At 39.7% G+C, this 20,785-nt stretch overlaps 1 protein-coding gene across 4 annotated transcripts in view; it reads right to left on the bottom strand.

The window, feature by feature from the left end:
• Window positions 1-20,785, bottom strand: part of ASB4 (ankyrin repeat and SOCS box containing 4) — a 212,092-nt gene that overhangs the window by 76,656 nt on the left and 114,651 nt on the right. For 2 of the 4 annotated variants that reach the window (XR_009600326.1, XM_004007737.6), the window contains exon 1: window positions 9,257-9,475. The exons of the other annotated variants lie outside the window; for them this stretch is intronic. Coding sequence is in view for 1 of the 2 variants with exons in the window: in XM_004007737.6 (XP_004007786.2) it covers window positions 9,257-9,443 (187 nt within the window). In the remaining variant the exon portion in view is untranslated. Of the gene's footprint in view, window positions 1-9,256; window positions 9,476-20,785 lie in introns of those variants that run through there. 4 annotated transcript variants of the gene reach the window in all.

Raw genomic sequence — 20,785 nt, 5'->3', positions numbered from 1 at the left:
ACAAAAGAAGTAAAAGTTGTATTCGTCACTGATAGATGAGGTCAGAATAAATCTAAAATATTGTGAGTACTTCTGGGCAACAAAAATGAACATTTGCAAGGCATTCAGAAGATGATGACCACATTAAAGGTGAGCCTGGTGATCAGGTATTAAAATTCTCTCATATAAGGGAAAGTGCTACCTATGTGCCACTCCTGGGTATTTATCCTGGAAGTACATTCATTCATGTGTGAAATGCCATATAAGGGCCACTATATTACACAACTCTCAGCAACACTACTTGCATTGAACTCGGTATGGAGAGTATGAAGTTCCTGGCAGTTACGAATCTTAGCAACCTGACCCAGGACAACAAGCAGTGCACTACAGCATTGTTCTTAATGGTTAGTGATAGGAAACTGCCTCAGTCTTCATCAACAGGAGACTGTTTAAATAAAGCATGCACATCCACACAGTGGAACACTGTACAGCTATCATAAAGAAGGGGGCAGTCCTGTGTATACTGATATGGAAAAATCTCAAGATACATTATCAAGTGAGATAAGCAGGGAGCTGAAGAGTGTGCATAAATGCTAATATGTAAGAAAATATCTATAAACACCCAACACAAGGAACTGGTTGCACTGGTGGCCTCCAGAACTGGGGGCTGGGGGACAATAGCATAGATTTACTTGTCCTTGAATGCTCCCTTTAAGCTTTTAAATTTAGCCCCTTGTGTGTATACTACTATTTATAAAAATAAAAATAAAAAAAAACTAGGTGCCCTGTCCAGGGGGGAAAATAATTTAAAGAGGTCATGCACAATGCTGATTAATCCTGAGGGAATGAATACTCTCAGCTTGAAGTTTTTTCTTTTCTACAGCCTTCCCTCCAACCTAGACACACATACACACACTCACACACACTCCCTCTCACACACATTTTAATCTCTTCATCTCATTCGAAATTCTAGGATCATTTCACTTTCTCTTTCTCCAACTCTTCCCTTATCCAAAGTTGTTCTTTAAAAAGAAATCCAAAGTTAATTTACATGAAGGTCTAATAGACTGAGGATTGTTTAAAGTATGACCTTCTTAGGATTATCTGAACTTATGTAGGAATCTGTATTCATACAAAAGAATTAAGTTCTAAGACACTAATTCCAGATTTCAGACGCTGAAAAGGGAAGGTATTTGGTGATATGGAATTTCCCTGGCAGAGGCAATAGTGTCACAGACAGTCTGGGCTGGGAAGGATCAACCCTGTGCCTATGTTTGTGTGTGTGTGGAAACAGACATATACATATAGATATGCAGATATGTATATACAATATATTTGCATGTATCCATATATACATTTCCATTTAATTGTGTATGCTGAATCCATGCTCCAAACATAGTTATTAAGCTATAATGGTATGCAACCTGCTTTTGATAAGGAATGAATCACTTAACACCAATATCTAGTCATCTTTTTTTATGATGTTTTTTGCTGATGACATGATTTAATTTTTCCCATTTTTTAAAAGTTATTTATTTTTAATTGGAGGATAATTGCTTTACAATATTGTGTTGGTTTCTGCCATACGTCTACGTGAATCAGCCATAGGTATACATATGTCCCCTCCCTCGTGAACATCCCTCCCACTTCCCACCCCCATCCCACCCCTCTGGGTTGTCATAGAGCGCTGGCTTTGGGTTCCCTGTGTCATACAGCGAATTCCCTTTGGAGATGGTGAAGGACAGGGAAGCCTGGCATGCTGCATGCAGTCCACAGGGTCACAAAGAGTCAGACACAACTGCACGACTGAACAAGTCTATTTTACATATGGTAATATATATGTTTCAATGTTACTCTCTCAATTCGCCTAGTCATCTTAATATTCAAATTTCCTCTACAAGCAATTTGCGAAGGACAGCTTCTTCTAACTCTCTTGCAAAGAAGCTGGTTCCAGATCTGAAAACCAGAGTTTGTTTTGCCTGCCGATTAGCAACAAAGATTAGGCAGCTCTATGCAGCAACTGATTGGAAACTCATGTCTGCTTCTGCAATGGGAAGAAAAATGATCTCAAAAAGGAAGCAGCAGAGAGCTGATTAAGAAAACACCATTTTGATGTAAAATCAAAGAAACACAGAATGCTAGCGCTGGAGGGAAGGTTATCCTGTCCAAGCCTTTCATTTTCCAGATGAGAAAACTGCCACTTTTTCAGCCTGCTAGAGCTGTAAGACGCCTGCTTCAGTCCAAGCTAACGGACTCAGGGTATCTGCAATGCAGGGTTTCCATCTGTCTTTGTCTTTGTGGAATCAGACTAGGTGTAGTGCCAACCCAGCCTCACAAATCATGAGGAAAGAAAGAAGATTCTGAATTCATCTGTAGTATGTCACACTTTGATATGGAAATACATTTGCTTGTTGATTTTTTTTCTTCCCCCTAAATTCCCAATAGCACCTAGAGAATCTATCCGGCCTGTTTATTACATGAATCAGTCGTCCTTGGCCTCTCAGTTACATCTGTGTCTCTCATCATCATACTCATTAACCAGTAAACTGGGCTCAGAGAGGGCCAGGTCTTAAAATTCAGCTGACTCCTTAAATTGAAATGCACCTACAACTCACCTCTCTTAGAAAGGAACCTGGGCGTTAAGAATGTTCCTGTAGGTGGGTGACAGCAAGATGCCTGAGCTGGTGCCCCAAGGGAGCTGAGTGGAGAGATTAGGAAGAAGACAGATTGTCAGATGCAGACCAGGGTCCCTTGCAGTGTATCTTAAAGCTGCACTGCAGAACTTTGGTGGGGGGGAGGGGGTAGTGGGGCAGAATTTCTGCATAATTCAAGCCCTTGCAAAGCAGGAAAGCCCACTACAGAGAAAGCAGCAGCCCACAGCAGCCTTACATTAAGCAGCCTTACATTAAGGGGAGCAGTACCTTCCTTACCTCTGGCCCTATCAAGGGCCACCCACATACAATCACCACCTTCAGTGAGGCTGCGGCCACGGGTCCCTGTAGCAACAAACAGGAGTATCCTTTCCCCCACACCCACCCTCACTGAGGACCAAACATGAGGTGATGCCATCATCAGAAACCGCAGTGACGCAGCACTTATTAACACCCTTGTGTCAATGCTGGTGTGTCAAGAGATCACAATCTCTCCTCCAAAATGTAACCCCCACTGGTCACAGCACGATGGAAATACAGCTAACTAACTGTGCAGTCTCTTTCACACTCTCTCTTCTTTCCACAGCAGAGCTGTCCTAGGGCTTCATCACTCAGAATGTGATTCACTCTCAGCACTTGTCTTTCAAAGGGCCCCCTCTGCTCCTCTCTGCAGAGGCCAGGCTGCCCTCTGACTGTATGCTCAGATTACACACAGGATGAGGTGTGTGGGGGGGGTGGAGGAGGGCGGGGAGGAAAACCCAGGAACAAAGCCCTTGATAGGGCCAGAGGTAAGGAAGGTACTGCCCCCCTTAATGTAAGCCACTTGGTTCTCACCCCAGGTCTGCAGTCTATGTGCAGTGATGCCCTCTGCTTTGCTCTGCCTGAGCAAGGAGCTTAACTGAGAAGAAAAAAGATGAAAATGCAGATTCTTTCTCCAAGGCAAAAATCCCAGAAAGAACTCTCAAATACAGGCCATGCCCACTTGGATTTACAGCATCTATAGTTACTTTTTTACCTTTCCCAGACCAAGACACATAATCTGCTTATATAATTTCCCCTTCATAACACTGTAGATAATCAGCATGTAGGGCGTCTTGACAAAGCTTCCCCTTTAGATGAGGATACATATCTTGCAGAGATTAAGTAGCAGGAAGTACCCATGTTTGTATAATTAATCTCCCCAAATCTCAAACCAGTCAATCCTAAAAGAAATCAACCCTGAATATTCATTGGAAGGACTAATGCTGAAGCTCCAATACTTGGGGCACCAGATGCAAAGAGCTGACTCACTAGAAAAGACCTTGGTGCTGGGAAAGATTGAGGGCAGGAGAAGGGGGAGAGAGAGGATGAGATGGTTGAATGGTATCACTGAGTCCATGGACATGAGTTTAAACAAACTTCAGGGGACGGTGAAGGACAGGGAAGCCTGGTGTGCTACAGTCCATGGGGTTGCAACAAGTCGGACATGACTTAGCAGCTGAACAGCAACAACAAATCTCTAAGTTGCCATCAATGATCTGAAAGCTACATGCTGTCCACCTCTAAACCGATGTCACTTTTAGGCAAAAGTTCTAAAGGAATGGAGTTAAGCTGCTACAAAAATATGCAGACCAATTCTTGCGTGTGTGTTTGTGTGTGTGTGTGTTTAATTTAAATCAGAAACCAAAGTCATTCAGTGGACAACCTGCTCGCTCAGGAAAGAGGGTAAGGAGCGAAATATTTGGGCCATCTTTTGAAACAGGGGTTGGTTCTGCTCCAGTGTTTGGGAGGATGTACACATTTCTGGCAAACCTTCAGCTAAGCCCTAGATCTGCCACAGTTTTCAGCTATAATGTTATCTGAGTCCAAAGAACCCCACACATGAGAAGCCTCTGTTATTACAGCCAAAGGTTACACACACTGCTCATGGCTGGATTAGCAGACATTTGCTCTGCTCTGTCCACGTATTTACACAGTCCTGAAGGATTATAGACTGGAGCACAATTCTTGGCTATTTTTTAGTAGCTAATATTTTCAGGATAAATCTCAGAGTTCCCCCAGGAGAAGGGGGGGGGGAAGTAAGCTTGCAATGTAAAATTTAAAAGGAAAATGTTTGAACATCTAGGAAAGGAAAAGAATCCTAGGATGACAATAAGAAAGCAGGAGAGTGAATTTCTGGCAGACAGGAAAATTAGGTGATAAGAAGATTATTCATTAACAGAGTGAAAATAAGAGCTTTCAAGATATTTGGAAGGCTCTTGCGACTTAGTAGATAGATTACCTGCCAGAAAGTTTTTCAGTGAAATCAGTCATTGGCTATTTTAATTAAAAATATGACTATCAACCAAAGAACCTGCGGCTGTGGGCCATAAATGAAGTACTTAAAGTACATCATACTGATTAATAAAAGGATTCTGATTAGCCTTGCTGACTAGGGAATTTCATACCAAAGAGATAAGTATGATATTCCTCTTGTAACATTAATGAGCCAAGGCTCATACACCTGAGGGAGAATCAAAACATGCGGTGAGAAAAATCTCTGGAAACAGCTTTATGGATATTCACGTTTCCAGTATGGAGATCACCTACTGAGAAGAACTCTGAGTTTTCCTAGAGGCCTGTTTTCACTATGAATGTTGTGTGCTTCGCTCATAATAAAGTATATCATTGACATCTCCTAACTATTCAATTGTTTACTGTATTTGGGAGTTAAGAGTTGTTCGTTATTTAACTTTACTTCACATCATTCCCGTTTTAAAGTGGTCAGCTGGTAGATGTCATTTAGCTTACCTGTTTTCATTTTAAGACCCATATATCTGTCATTCTCCAGGAGATAATGGAAATGCCAACCAGAATGTTTGCTTTACAAAGTGTTAGACACATATTTTTAATTGATAAAACATAATTTTCTGAAGACTTGACTATGAAGTTTAAAATACTTGAAAAAATAGAACGAGATGTCTCCAAGAATCATTATTGGGCTTCCCTGGTGGCTCAGTGCTAAAGACTTTGCTTGCTAATGCAGAAGACATAGGTTCCAGCCCCGGTCTGGGAAGATCCCACATGCTGCAGAAGTAAGCCCATGCACCAGAGTTACTGAGTCTGTGCTCTAGAGGCCCCGAGCCACAACTACCGAGCCCACGTGCCACAAGTACTGAAGCCCACACGCCCTCAAGCCCATGCTCCACAACAAGAGAAGCCCCTGCAACGAGGAGCCTGCACACTGCAACCAGGGAGTAGCCCCTGCTTGCTGCAGCTAGACAAAAGCCTGCGCAGCAGTGCACACCAGCACAGCCATAAATAAATAAATACAGCCTTTTTTGAAAGAATCATTATTAGGGGCTGGGGTTAGGCAGCACCCGCCATCTGGACCTAGAAGCTAGCTTCTAAATCTGTTCTCAGTCTCACAGGTGAGAGAAGCTGCTCCAAGACAGGGCAGCAGAAGTGAATTTCCAGACACTTTGTTCCACTTTCCTCACCAGGTCCATACTTCACACTCGCTTGCTGCTAAGTCGCTTCAGTCGTGTCCGACTCTGTGCGATCCCATGGACTGCAGCCCACCAGGCTCCCCCGTCCCTGGGATTCTCCAGGCAAGAACACTGGAGTGGGTTGCCATTTCCTTCTCCAATGCATGAAAGTGAAAAGAGAAAGTGAAGCCACTCAGTCATGTCCGACCCTCAGCGACCACATGGGGTTTTCCAGGCAAGAGTACTGGAGTGGGGTGCCATTGCCTTCTCCGTTACACTCGCTTAGGAGGTGAATTTTTGATTACTGGTATACCATTTAGACTGTGGGTCTGGAGTTGCAATGTTAAGATTCCAAGTTGATTTCTTCACCAACAGATTTGAGTTGCCTTTACAAAAAAATGTAAACTGACTTTCATACTGGCTTAAACATACCATAATTCAGGTGAAAATGTGGTCACTTTTAAAAATTGTATGTAAAGTGCTACAATATGTCCTAAAAGAAACAAAAATTATTTGGGATTAATTGTACCACTGTTGATCTTCCCCAGGACAATCAAACGTTGAGTATACACAAACCAAATTTAAAGGAAGCATATTATGTTCTAGATTTTATACACTGTCATGCCTATTAAGCCCAAAATAACTAAAAGCTGTGGAGAAGGAAATGGTAACCCACTCCAGTATTCTTGCCTGGAGAATCCCAAGGACAGGGGAGCCTGGCAGGCTACAGTCCATGGGGTCACAAAGAATCGGACACGACTGAGCGACTGAGCAACTAAAACCTAAAGACTGCCACACTTTAAAAGTAAGCTGGTAACATTCTATTTCTTCATCTGGATGCTGGCTGCAGACGTTTGTTCATTTTCTGGAAATTAACCAAGTGCACAGTTACGATTTGCGCACTTTTCCATTGTAGAACTTTTCAAAAGTGCTTTAAAAAATAAAAAACTAATTCATAACAATTCAACAGCATTCAACATCCAAGAAGTCTGCTGTGATTTAAGAAAGTCTCACAAAGTTTAATGCAGTCACATACCACTCAAGGCCACACAGAAAAGGGTCTCATTCATCAGAATTATTCAGAAAGGAACTAATTCTAACTAACTAAATAACAAACGACCAGTGTAGCCTGCTCAGCACTACACTAGTCCTTGGGAATTCCTCTGTGACTTAGAAATTGATATAGCCACTTAGGTCTACTTTGCTTGGCTAGCAACTAGGATTCTATGCTTCACTTCCCTTCGTGACTAAAAGCAAAGGTTTGATAATTAGGCTGGAAGCCAAGTGAAAATATCTGAAGAAACTTTGAAGAAAATGGGATTAAGATTGAAGAGACAGAGTCTTATAGCCATATTCATATTAAACAGAGAGTAAGTGTATTTCTTTCTACAGGTGCTTGTGGACATGTGCACATGTGCACAAACATTCACGATTTTCTGCATAAACTCTGAGGATATGACTGCAAATTCTATCATTTCTTGCATTCACCTGGCATGCATAGCAATGGAACAGCTCTGTTTTTTTCCCCCAAAACCAGAGAGCATAATTTGCTTTCTGTCTAATTGAAAGCCCCATCTTCGCAGGCCTATGAAAACACCCATTAGATTGAATGAAAATTTAGCTCTATGAAAACCATAGAGAGTCGGCTCATATTGACAGAAAGATTTTAAAGTGCCTTTTTTTCTCACTCAAGGATGATGACGCCATTGGAAGCAAGAGAAACGGCATCCTCTGTAAACTGCCACTAAAACTCCCTTTCTCATCACCTCAGAACCTTTGCAGGATCTACGCAATTTGGCATGCTCAGGAGAGAAGCAAAGGCAGTCTTCACAACTCAGGGTCACACAAATTACCTGCTGACTTGGATGTAAGTTATTTTACTCTAGGCTTAAATATAAGTTTTTAAAAACAACTTAGAATGTATTTGTATTCAGAAAGTCTTTCACTAAACAAATACATAAGATAAAAGTAATCTAATCATATAGTATACACTTTTTCTTCTTGACAGAGCTTCTATCAACCATTTTTGATAACACAGACCCCTTCGTTATTTTCCAGTCAAAATAGCAATGCCAATTTATAATAAAATCCTCAAGTAAAAATTATAAACACTAACTTGCTTCAGCTATTCCATGCTTCCTTCAGAACTGACAGTGTTTTGATATAGAAATATATACCATTAGTACTCATTTCCTAAAATTGATCATGCTGATGATTTATATACAAATGGAAAGTATTTTAAACATAAAAAATGAATTGCTATCTCTCTCTCAATGCTGCACACAAGACCTTATCCTCTATTTTGTTTAAACAGAAGTGATGTTGAACATGGTGTTTGTTTGCAGTCTGCTCACCAGATGGCCTCGCTACTCAAATTCCCCCATTAACTAGCTGATTTGGGAAATCAGAGTCTGCTCACTTCCAATTTATTTCTGAGTTATTAAGCATGGGTTCCAGAAAATCCCTTGATAAAAGAAATTTGGTTCTAATTTTTCTTATCCTTAGTTCTTCATAAGGTAGGTACTCTGTAATAAGTAAATCTACAATTTTAAGCTATCACTATAGTCACAGAAAAAAGGTTAACTTTTTGGCTTTTCTGGTTTTACCTTTTCTACTTGAACTGAAAACTCATTAAAATGACGACAAGGACCATAAAGGTGCATCAATGTGTAGCCTTACCCATTTATTAACCCTCCAAATGGGGCAAAAATCCCTGTTCCTTCAAGTGCCCATAGAGATGATATATCTTTAAGGGCCCTGTTAACACAAAGTTAGTAGCCTGTTCCCAAGCCAGTCATAGTGACTGGATTAGATTTCAGCAATCTATTTAGCCATAATCTAAAGAAGCTTTATGCACTTACAGGAAGAAGGAAAGCTAGAAATAGAAGAAAACTGCATTACTAAATATTTTTATCCAAGATTTCAAATTCCAGGCACAGGGATATAGAAAGAAGAGAGAAGGAAAGTAAAGAAAACAATATATTCATATATATACATATATCAGCTCATGATTTTGTCTAGTTTAAAGAGAAAGAAATTATTACATTAGAAATATTTTTTAAACATATATTTAAAGAAACAATAAGAGCTACCAGTTTACCTTGGGTGGCTAATGGTGCACATTAAAACAAAAAATCCATTTTCTATTGATTTTACAATTACCCTTATAATTTTTTTTACCTTGTTTATAAGATGCCAAAACCATATTCTCATCTTCAACTTCAAAAACTGTGTCCACATCTATCTGTCTTTGGATTAAAATGGCCTTCAATTTCCCGAAGTCATTTGACTTTAGAGCCTCAAGGAAATTTCTCTTAACTAACTTGGCAGCTGCAGATTTCGTGATAGGGGCAGCCGTGCCGTCCATCCTTCCTGTCCCTCTGGAAGCTTTGTTGTGCTTTATCAGGCAGGCAGCGCCAACCAAACAGGCACATGCTAGAGAGCCCACAAAGTCTCAGCTAATTTTATCCCAAAGTTATGCTGATCCGTTCTATTTATATAGGGATCATTTCAAACTTCAAAATATCCTTCTTGGCTGCTGCTGCACTCTCTGGCCTTTTAAACTGGTTCTATACTAATTCATTGAATAACAAGTGTCAATATGAAGGAAAATCCTGGCAATATATTTCAGAGACTGAAATGTCATCATTGTTTCTTGTACAATCAGAGTAATAGTGTAAGATTTAAAAGCTCTTAATGCTTTTTCCCCCCCTTTGTAAAAACATCTGGTGCCCAACTGGAGATTCAATGATTAACCAATAGCTGCAAATGAAAATTTATTACAGTTGCTGATACATGCGCTTCTGAAAACCTATAATAATTTTGCAACATGAGCCTACAAAATCAAGCATGGTCATACACATTTGAAAGCAAACAGAAGGTTATCAAGTGCCACAGACTTTAAAAATTCCAACATCATGCAAGAAAGCCAGGTAGGGTAATGGCGGTGGGGTTCTGTTTTAGGTAGAAAGAGACAAAGCCGCTAAATGCAACAAGTGAGTAAACTTTATTTAATCTTGTATTTTTAAAAAATCAGTTAGAAAAGATTTTCTTGGTGTGGTTGTGGGACTATATGGACTAGATGTTACTTGATAATAGAGTTATTGCTAATTTTTTAAGGTGTGGTAGAAGTATTGTGGTTATGTAGAAGAATATTCTTATTCCTAAGGGGTAAACTGTCATGGTGTCTAAAGGTTCTTATCAAATAATTCAGAAGTATAAAATTAAATGCATATATATGTGTATATATACACACATACATACGTGCATAGATGCATGAGTGAGCAAGTGAATGAGTATGTAAATAGAGACAGAAAAAGCAAAAGTGGCAAAAAATTAAGAGTTGGCAAATCCAATGAGGGACTTAAGATGACCATGATTTTTTTTTTACTATTATATAATAAAATTATATATTTCAGATACTGTTATATTATTTCAACTTTTCTATGAGTTTGAAAATTTTCTAAACATAAAGTAAGAGAGAAAAACACTCAATTTTAAAATGTATGCATCACCACAAATTAGAAAAATTATGATAGTCTTAATTGGAACACAAAGAAATCACATTTTATATATTGTCTGTAGGAGTCAGAACTGGTGTAAACTTTCTGTAGTATAATTAGTAACATAAATTTTAAAAAATTTAAAAAAGTAATAGTATTCACTTCTTAGAATTTATGTATAAGTATATAAATATGGATGCAAATCATAATATTTTTACTTATTTCACTGATGTACAACATAAATGTAAGAAAGTAGAAAGTGACAAGTCATAAGTGTGTTGAATTTTTCAAAGTGAACACACCCCTGTAACCAACCCTCAGGTTCAACCACAAAATAGTTCAAGTACACTTGAAACCCCCTTTATGTCACCTTCCACTCACCTGACCCCCTAGAACAAACATTATGTTGACTTCTAGTACTGTAGATCAGCTTTGCTTTTTTAACATTTAAAATTTCTGTTTATATTCTTAATTTTAAATCTTCAGGAGATAATATTTCAAGCTTTACATAGCGTAAAGTATTTGTCCTGAGAAAGCAGATGGACAAATTAATAAAAATGTATATAATGATTGTATTGTTAATAATAGTAAAAAATACAGAAGCAATATAAGTGACCAACAGTAAAAACTCTGATAAACAAATTATGGCATATCCATATAATGGAATATTTTTAGGTCATTATGACTAGATAGATAGACATTTATTTTAAAATATCTATGAGATAACAATTTATAAAATAATAAATGTAATATAAATATCTTTAAAATATATATATATTTATATAGTGTATTAATATATATTTGTCCATACTTATATAATTTATATATATGTATATTAGGTATAAAAATGCATACATGGGAAGAAAAATCTGTATGCATGCATCATTTTCCAAATATCATTGGCTTTTATCTCCTAGTGCTAAAATTACACCCGTTTCTTCTTTATCTCTTTATTTTCTGAAGTCATCTACAATGAACATAACTTGCATTTGTGATAAAATATATTTCTGTACTGAACATATTAATAACAATAACTTGGTAATTCAGAGTAACCGCAGAATTATAGATTCCATAAAGCAGGGAACAAAACCGTTCTTCTGCCCTGAGTGCCCACCATGGATGAATGAATGAATAAAGAGTTATTTGCTGATTGTTTACAATGTCCTTAGCACTATGCTTGGTTGCGAACAAGAAACTATACCTTTTATGTCCTCAGAGGTGACTCAAGTAGAATTACCGTAATTCTTGACTGATATTTGTTGCTGTTGTTCAGTCGCCCAGTCATGTCCAATTCTGCAACCCCATGGGCCAGCACGCCAGGATGCTCTGTCCTTAATTGTCTCCTGGAGCTTGCTCAAACCTATGTGCATTTAGTCTGTGATGCCATCTAATCATCTTGTCTCCTATCATCCTCTTCTCCTCCCACATTCAGTCTTTCCCAGCATCAGGGTCTTTTCAAATGAGTCAGTTTTTCACATCAAGTGGTCAAAGTATTGGAGTTTCAGCTTCAGCATCAGTCCTTCCAATGTATATTCAGGACTGATTTCCTTTAGGATTGACTGACTGGATCTCCTTGCAGTCCAAGGGACTCTCAAGAGTCTTCTACAACACCACAGCTCAAAAGCATCAATTCTTCGGCACTCAGCTTTCTTTGTAGTCCAATTCTCACATCCATACATGACTACTAGAAAAATCATAGGTCTGACTATATGGACCTTTGTTGGCAAAGTAATGTCTCTGCTTTTTAATATGCCATCTAGGTTTGTCATCGCTTTTCTTCCAAGAAACAAGCATCTTTTAATTTTATGGCTGTAGTCACCATCTGAAGCAATTTTAGAACCCAAGAAAATAAAGTCTTTCACTGTTTCCACAGTTTCCCCATCTATTTGCCTTGAAATGATGGGACTGGATCTTCGTTTTTTGCATGTTGAGTTTTAAGCCAGTTTTCTTCACTCTCCTCTTTTAGCTTCATCAAAAGGCTGTTAAGTTCCTCTTTATTCCTACCATAAGGGTGGTGTTATCTCCATATCTGGGGTTACTGACATTTCTCCTGGCAATCTTGATTCCAACTTCTGTTTCATCTAGCCCAGCAATTTGGATGATGCACTCTGCCTATCAGTTTAACAAACAGGGTGATAACACACAGCCTTGATGTACTCCTTTCTCAATTTCAAACCAGTCTGTTGTTCCACGTCCAGTTCTAACTGTTGCTTCCTGACTTGCATACAGATTTCTTAGGAGGTAGGTCAGGTGGTCTGGTATTCCCATCTCTTTAAGAATTTTCCATAGTATGTTGTGATCCACACAGTCAAAGGCTATGGCATAGTCAATGAAGCAGGTGTTTTTCTAGAATTCTCTTGCTTTTTCTAGATCCAATAGATGCTGGCAATTTGATCTCTGGTTCCTCTGCCTTTTCTAAATCCAGCTTGAATATCAGGAAGTTCATGGTTCACATACTGTTGATGCCTCTCTGGGGAATTTTGAGCATTACTTTGCTAGCGTGTGAGATGAGTGCAATTGTGCGTAGTTTGAACATTCTTTGTCATTGCTTTTCTTTGGGATTGGAATGAAACTGACCTTTTCCAGTCCTATGGCCACTGCTGAGTTTTCCAAATTTGCTGACATATTGAGTCAGCACCTTAATAGCATCAACTTTTAGGATTTGAAATAGCTCAACTGGAATTCCATCACCCCCACTAGTTTTGTTTATAGCGATGCTTCCTAAGTCCCATTTGACTTCACATTCCAAGATGTCTGGCTCTGGTCCAGTGATCACACCATCGTGGTTATCTGGGTCATTTAAGATCTCTTTTGTGTAATTCTGTGTATTCCTTCAACTTCTTCTTAATATCTTCTGCTTGTTAGGTCCATATCATTTCTGTCCTTTATTGAGCCCATCTTCCCTTGTTATCTCTAATTTTCTTGAAGAAATCTCTAGTCTTTCCCATTCTGTTCTTTTCCTCTATTTCTTTGCATTGATCGCTGAAGAAGGCTTTCTTATCTCTTCTTGCTATTCTTTGGAACTCTGCATTCAGATGTTTTTATCTTTCCTTTTCTCCTTGGCTTTTCGCTTCTCTTCTTTTCACAGCTATTTGTAGGGCTTCCCCAGACAGCCATTTTGCTTTTTTGCATTTCTTTTCCGTGGGGATGGTCTTGATCCCTGTCTCCTGTACCACGTCATGAACCTCTCATTCCATAGTTCATCAAGCACTCTATCTATCAGATCTAGGCCCTTAAATCTATTTCTCACTTCCACTGTATAATCATAAGGGATTTGATTTAGATCATACCTGAATGGTCTAGCAGTTTTCCCTGCTTTCTTCAATTTCAGTCTGAATTTGGTAATAAGGAGTTCATGATCTGAGCCACAGTCAACTCCTGGTCTTGTTTTTGTTGACTGTATAGAGCTTCTCCAAATTTTGCTGCAGAGAATATAATCAATCTGATTTCGGTGTTGACCATCTGGTGATGTCCATGTGTAGAGTCTTCTCTTGTGTTGTTGGAAGAGGGTGTTTGCTATGACTAGTGCATTTTCTTGGCAAAACTCTATTAGCTTTTGCCCTGCTTCGTACCATATTCCAAGGCCAAATTTGCCTGTTATTCCAGGTGTTTCTTGACTTCCTACTTTTGCATTCCAGTCCCCTATAATGAAAAGGACATCTTTTTGGGTGTTAGTTCTAAAAGGTCTTGTAGGTCTTCATAGAACTGTTCAACTTCAGCTTCTTCAGCGTTATTGGTTGGGGCATAGACTTGGATTACCGTGATATTGAATGGTTTGCCTTAGAGATGAACAGAGATCATTCTGTCATTTTTGAGATTGTATCCAAGTACTGCATTTTGGAGTCTTCTGTTGACCATGATGGCTACTCCATTTCTTCTGAGGGATTCCTGCCCATAGTAGTAGATGCAAGGAGAGATAAGAAAGCCTTCCTCAGTGGTTGATGCAAAGAAATATGGGAAAACAATGGAATGGGAAAGTCTAGAGAGCTCTTCCCATTCCATTGTTTTCCTCTATTTCTTTGCATTGACCACTGAGGAAGGCTTTCTTATCTCTCCTTGCTATTATTTGGAACTCTGCATTCAAATGGGTATATCTTTCCTTTTCTCCTTTGCATTTCACAGCTATTTCTTTTTTTTTCCCTCAGTTATTTGTAAGGCCTCCTCAGACAGCCATTTTGCCTTTTTGCATTTCTTTTCCTTGGGGATGGTTTTGATCACTGTCTCCTGCACAATGTCATGAACCTCCATCCGTAGTTCTTCAGGCACTCTATCAGATCTAATCCCTTGAATCTATTTTTCACTTTCATTGTATAAAGGATCTGATTTAAGTCATACCTTAATGGCCCAGTGGTTTTCTCCACTTTATTCAATTTAAGTCTAAATTTTGCAATAAGGAGGTCACGAGCTGAGCCACAGTCAGCTCCCAGTCTTGTTTTTGCCGACTGTATAGAGCTTCTCCATCTTTGGCTGCAAAGAATATAGTCAATATAATCAATAATGATTTCGGTATTGACCATCTGGTGATGTCCATGTGTAGAGTCTTCTCTTGTGTTGTTGGAAGAGGGTGTTTGCTATGACCAGTGCCTTCTCTTGGCAAAACTCTGTCTTTGACCTGCTTCATTCTGTACTCCAAGGCCAAATTTGCCTGTTACTCCAGGTGTTTCTTGACTTCCTACTTTTGCATTTCAGTCCCCAATGATAAAAAGGACATCTTTTTTGGGTGTTAGTTCTAGACGGTCATATAGGTCTTCATAGAACTGTTCAACTTCAGCTTCTTCAGCATTAGTGGTTGGGGCATTGACTTGGATTAATGTGATATTGAATGGCTTGCCTTGGCAACAGAGATCATTCTGTTGTTTTTGAGATTGTATTCAAGTACTGTATTTTGGACTCTTTTGTTGACTATGAGGGCTACTCCAATTCTTCAAAGGGATTCTTGCCCACAGTAGTAGATATAATGGTCATCTGATTGATATGCTTTATCCCTTTTTAACAAACTATGAGAGAGAAAAAAAAAAAGCATGCCCAGTAGACAAAACAGAGACATAGAGTTTTACATATCTTCCAATAAGGAGGATAATTATTCCCTGGTGGCTCAGACAGTAAAGAATCCGTCTGCAAGGCTGGAGACCTGGGTTCGATCCCCAGGTTGGCAAGATCCCCTGGAGGAGGGCATGGCAACCCACTCCAGTATTCTTGCCTGGAGAATCTCCAGACAGAGAAGCCTGGCGGGTTACAGACCATGTGGTCGCAAAGAATTGGACTCAACGGAGTGACTAAGCACAGCACAGCACATATATATGTATGGCTGAGTCCCTTTGCTGTCCATCTGAGACTACCACAGCATTGTTAACTGGGTATCCTTCAGTATAAAACAAAAAGTTTTTTAAAAAAAGATAATAGATTGGAACTGTAAAGATGGCGGAGGAATAGGACAGGAAGACCACTTTCTCCCTCACAAATTCCTCAAAAGAACATTTCAACGCCGAGCAAACTCCACAAAACAACTTCTGTAGGCTGGCAGAGGACATCAGGCAACCAGAAAAGCAGACCATTGTCTTCAAAAACAGGTAGGAAAAAGTATAAAAGATGAAAAAGGAGACAAAGGAGGTGGGGAGGGAGCTCCGTCCCGGGAAGGGAAGCCCGTCGGAAGGGAATTTTAAGAAGAGAGGTTTCCAAACACCAGGAAACACTCTCCCTGCCGAGTGTGTGGCGAGCCTTGGAAACACAGAGGGCAACATAACAGGAAGAAAAAATAAAGAAATAATTAAAACCAAGAGATTACAAGCCCAACAGTAACTCCCCCAGCGGAAAAGCAGCACAGACGCCTGCATCTGCCATTGGGAAGTGGGGGCAGGGCAGGGACGCGCGGGAGGCGCGGGCTGCAGAGCTTTGTAAGAATCGGGCAGGAACGCCCCTCGCACAACCAGAACGATCGAACTTGGGCTAGCAAACCAGACTGTGGGATAGCTACCACGCGAAAAGCTCGAACATAAGATACCGCCAGGACCGAGCACAGAACAAAGGACGGAACGGAAAAGCTGGCTGCAGACCATTCCCCGCCGGGGACAGGCAGCCAGAGCCGTAAGGACTGGAAAGGGGCAATTGCAGACCCGGAGAGACTTTACTTACCTAACAGCAAGCAGGCTTCTTTGCTAAGACTTCTGGGGGTGCTGGACAGTCACAATCTGCCTCACGGGGGGTGCCAGCGGTCCACCCAGAAAGCTGAGCAGCAGCGGCAGAAAAGGTGACAAGCTGCGGCGATCGCGCTCGCCAAACTCCTGAGCTACTCGGACCTGGGAAGGGCACAAAGCGCAGCCCCAGCCGAATCTGTGCCTGTGAGGGCTGCCTGAGCGCCGAACCTGAGCGGCTTGGACCGGGGAAGTGCACGCAGCCTAGGGCCAGCCCCAGACGGTTCCCGGCTGAGCATTGTAGAGCCGGAGTGGTTTGTGCGCCGCGAGAAGGGACAGGTCAAGCGGGGCTGAGACACTGTGTGCACACGACAGTGCTATTTGTTTGCAGCATCCCCCCTCCCCACAGCGCGACTGAACTAGTGAGCTAAAAAACCAGCAAACAGAAGAAGTTAAACAGAGGGAACCACCTTGGAAGTGATCCCACACGGCCCACAACATCAGAGAAGGGCCAGTATATTTTTACTATTTTTAAAATCATTCCTTTTGTTGTTGTTGTTGTTTTTTTTTCTTTCTTTTTTCTTTTTTTTTCTAACTTTTTTAAAAAATTTTTAAGTCTTCTATTTCTCCTCTAATTTTTATTTCTATAACCTACTATTACTATTAAAAAAAAAAAGACTTTCTTTTTTTTTAAGGCAAACGCCATATATAGTCTTTGGATGGTTATTGGTGGGTTTTTTTTTTTTTTGGTTGTTGTTGTTGTTTGTTTTTTTTTAATAATTCTTGTTTTTTTTTTCCTTTCTTCCTTTTTCCTTCTGCTTCTTTTCTTTAATATTGTATTTTTGAAAATCCAACCTCTACTCTAGATTTTTAATCTTTGCTCTTAGGTTTTTGTTGTCATTTTTTTTTTTTTCATTTAAAAACCGAAACTTCACTACCCAAGTTTACCTGAGAGCGAGATTACTGGCTTGACTACTCTCTCCTCCTTTGGACTCTCCTTTTTCTCCACCAGGTGGCCTCTGTCTCTTTTCTCCCCTATCTCTTCTCTATCCAACTCTGTGAATCTCTGTGTGTTCCAGACGGTGGAGAACACCTAAGGAACTGGTTACTGGCAGGATTTGTCTCTCTCCTTCTCATTCCTCTCTCTTATCCTCCTGGTCACCTCTGTCTACTTCCTCCCTCTCCTCTTCCCCGTATAACTCCGTAAATACCTACCTCTGAGCGGTCCAGACTATAAAGCGCACATAAGGAAGTGACTACTGGCTAGCTTGCTCTCTCCTCTTTTGATCTCACTGCATCTCATTCCAGTTACCTCTAACTACCCCCTCCATCTTCTCTTCTCCTTGTAACTCAGTGAACCTCTCTGAGTGTCCCTCAATGTGGAGAAACTTTTCATCTTGAACCTAGATGTTTTATCATCGGTGCTGTATAGATGGAGAAGTCTAGAGGCTACTGTAAAAATAAAACTGAAAACCAGAAGCAGGAGGCTTAAATCCAAAGCCTGAAAACATTAGAGAATTCTTGAATTCAGGGAACATTAAGCAATAGGAGCTCATCAAATGCCTTCATACCTACACTGAAACCAAGCACCACCTGAGGGCCAACAAGTTCCAAAACAAGACATACCACTCAAATTCTCCAGCAACACAGGAACACTCCCCTGAGCCTCAATATACAGGCAGCTCAAAATTATCCCAAAACCTTTGATGTCTCATAACCCATTACGGGTCACTCCACTGCACTCCAGAGAGAAGAAACCCAGCTCCACCCACCAGAACTCCAACACAAGCCTCCCTAACCAGGAAACCTTGACAAGCCACTGATAGAACCCCACCCAAAGTGAGGAAGCTCCATAATAAAGAGAACTCCACAAATTACCAGAATATAAAAAGGCCACCCCAAACGCAGCAATATAACCAAGATGAAGAGACAGAGGAATACTCAGCAGGCAAAGGAACAGGAGAGTTGCCCACCAAACCAAACAAAAGAGGAAGAAGTAGGGAATCTACCTGAGAAGGAATTCCGAATATTGATAGTGAAAATGATCCAAAATCCTGAAATCAAAATGGAATCACAGATAAATAGCCTAGAGACAAGGATTGAGAAGATGCAAGAAAGGTTTAACAAGGACCTAGAAGAAATAAAAAAGAGTCAAAATATAATGAATACTGCAATAAATGAGATCAGAAACACTGTGGAGGCAACAAATAGTAGAATAACGGAGGCAGAAGATAGGATTAGTGAAATAGAAGATAGAATGGTAGAAATAAATGAATCAGAGAGGAAACAAGAAAAACGAATTAAAAGAAACGAGGACAATCTCAGAGACCTCCAGGACAATATGAAACGCTCCAACATTCGAATTATAGGAGTCCCAGAAGAAGAGGACAGAAAGAAAGATCATGAGAAAATCCTTGAGGAGATAATAGTTGAAAACTTCCCTAAAATGGGGAGGGAAATAATCACCCAAGTCCAAGAAACACAGAGAGTTCCAAATAGGATAAACCCAAGGCGAAACACCCCAAGACACATATTAATCAAATTAACAAAGATCAAACACAAAGAACAAATATTAAAAGCAGCAAGGGAAAAACAACAAATAACACACAAGGGGATTCCCATAAGGATAACTGCAGATCTTTCAATAGAAACTCTTCAGGCCAGGAGGGAATGGCAAGACATACTTAAAGTGATGAAAGACAATAACCTACAGCCCAGATTACTATACCCAGCAAGGATCTCATTCAAATACGAAGGAGAAATCAAAAGCTTTACAGACAAGCAAAAGCTGAGAGAACTCAGCATCACCAAACCAGCTCTCCAACAAATTCTAAAGGATATTCTCTAGACAGGAAACATGAAAAGGGTGTATAAACCTGAACCCAAAACAATAAAGTAAATGGTAACAGGATCATACTTATCAATAATTACCTTAAACATAAATGGGTTGAACGCCCCAACCAAAAGGCAAAGACTGGCCGAATGGATACAAAACAAGACCCCTCTATATGCTGCTTACAAGAGGCCCACCTCAAAACAAGGGACACATACAGACTGAAAGTGAAGGGCTGGAAAAAGATACCACGCAAATAGAGACCAAAAGAAAGCAGGAGTGGCAATACTCATATCCGATAAAATAGACTTTAAAACAAAGGCTGTGAAAAGAGACCAAGAAGGCCACTACATAATGATCAAAGGATCAATCCAAGAAGAAGATATAACAATTATAAATATATATGCACCCAATATAGGAGCACCGCAATATGTAAGACAAATGCTAACAAGTATGAAAGGGGAAATCAACAACAACACAATAATAGTGGGAGACTTTAATACCCCACTCACACCTATGGACAGATCAACTAAACAGAAAATTAACAAAGAAATGCAAACTTTAAATGATACATTAGATCAGTTAGACCTAATTGATATCTATAGGACATTTCACCCCAAAACAATGAATTTCACCTTTTTTTCAAGTGCTCATGGAACCTTCTCCAGGATAGATCACATCCTGGGCTATAAATCTAAACTTGATAAATTCAAAAAAATCGAAATCATTCCAAGCATCTTTTCTGACCATAATGCATTAAGATTAGATCTCAATTACAGGAGAAAAACTATTAAAAATTCCAACATATGGAGGTTGAACAACACACTTCTGAACAACCAACAAATCACAGAAGAAATAAAAAAAGAAATCAAAATATGCATAGAAACTAATGAAAATGAAAACACAACAACCCAAAACCTGTGGGACACTATAAAAGCAGTGCTAAGAGGAAAGTTCATAGCAATACAGGCATACCTCAAGAAACAAGAAAAAAGTCAAATAAATAACCTAACTCTACAACTAAAGCAACTAGAAAAGGAAGAATTGGAGAGCCCCAGAGTTAGTAGAAGGAAAGAAATCTTAAAAATTAGGGCAGAAATAAATGCAAAAGAAACAAAAGAGACCATAGCAAAAATCAACAAAGCCAAAAGCTGGTTCTTTGAAAGGATAAATAAAATTGACAAACCATTAGCCAGACTCATCAAGAAGCAAAGAGAGAAAAATCAAATCAATAAAATTAGAA

Source organism: Ovis aries, chromosome 4 (assembly GCF_016772045.2).
Source record: "Ovis aries strain OAR_USU_Benz2616 breed Rambouillet chromosome 4, ARS-UI_Ramb_v3.0, whole genome shotgun sequence".
Classification (NCBI taxonomy): Eukaryota; Metazoa; Chordata; class Mammalia; order Artiodactyla; family Bovidae; genus Ovis; species Ovis aries.
Note: the sequence above shows the minus strand (reverse complement) of the source record. Positions and strands in the feature narration are given on the sequence as shown.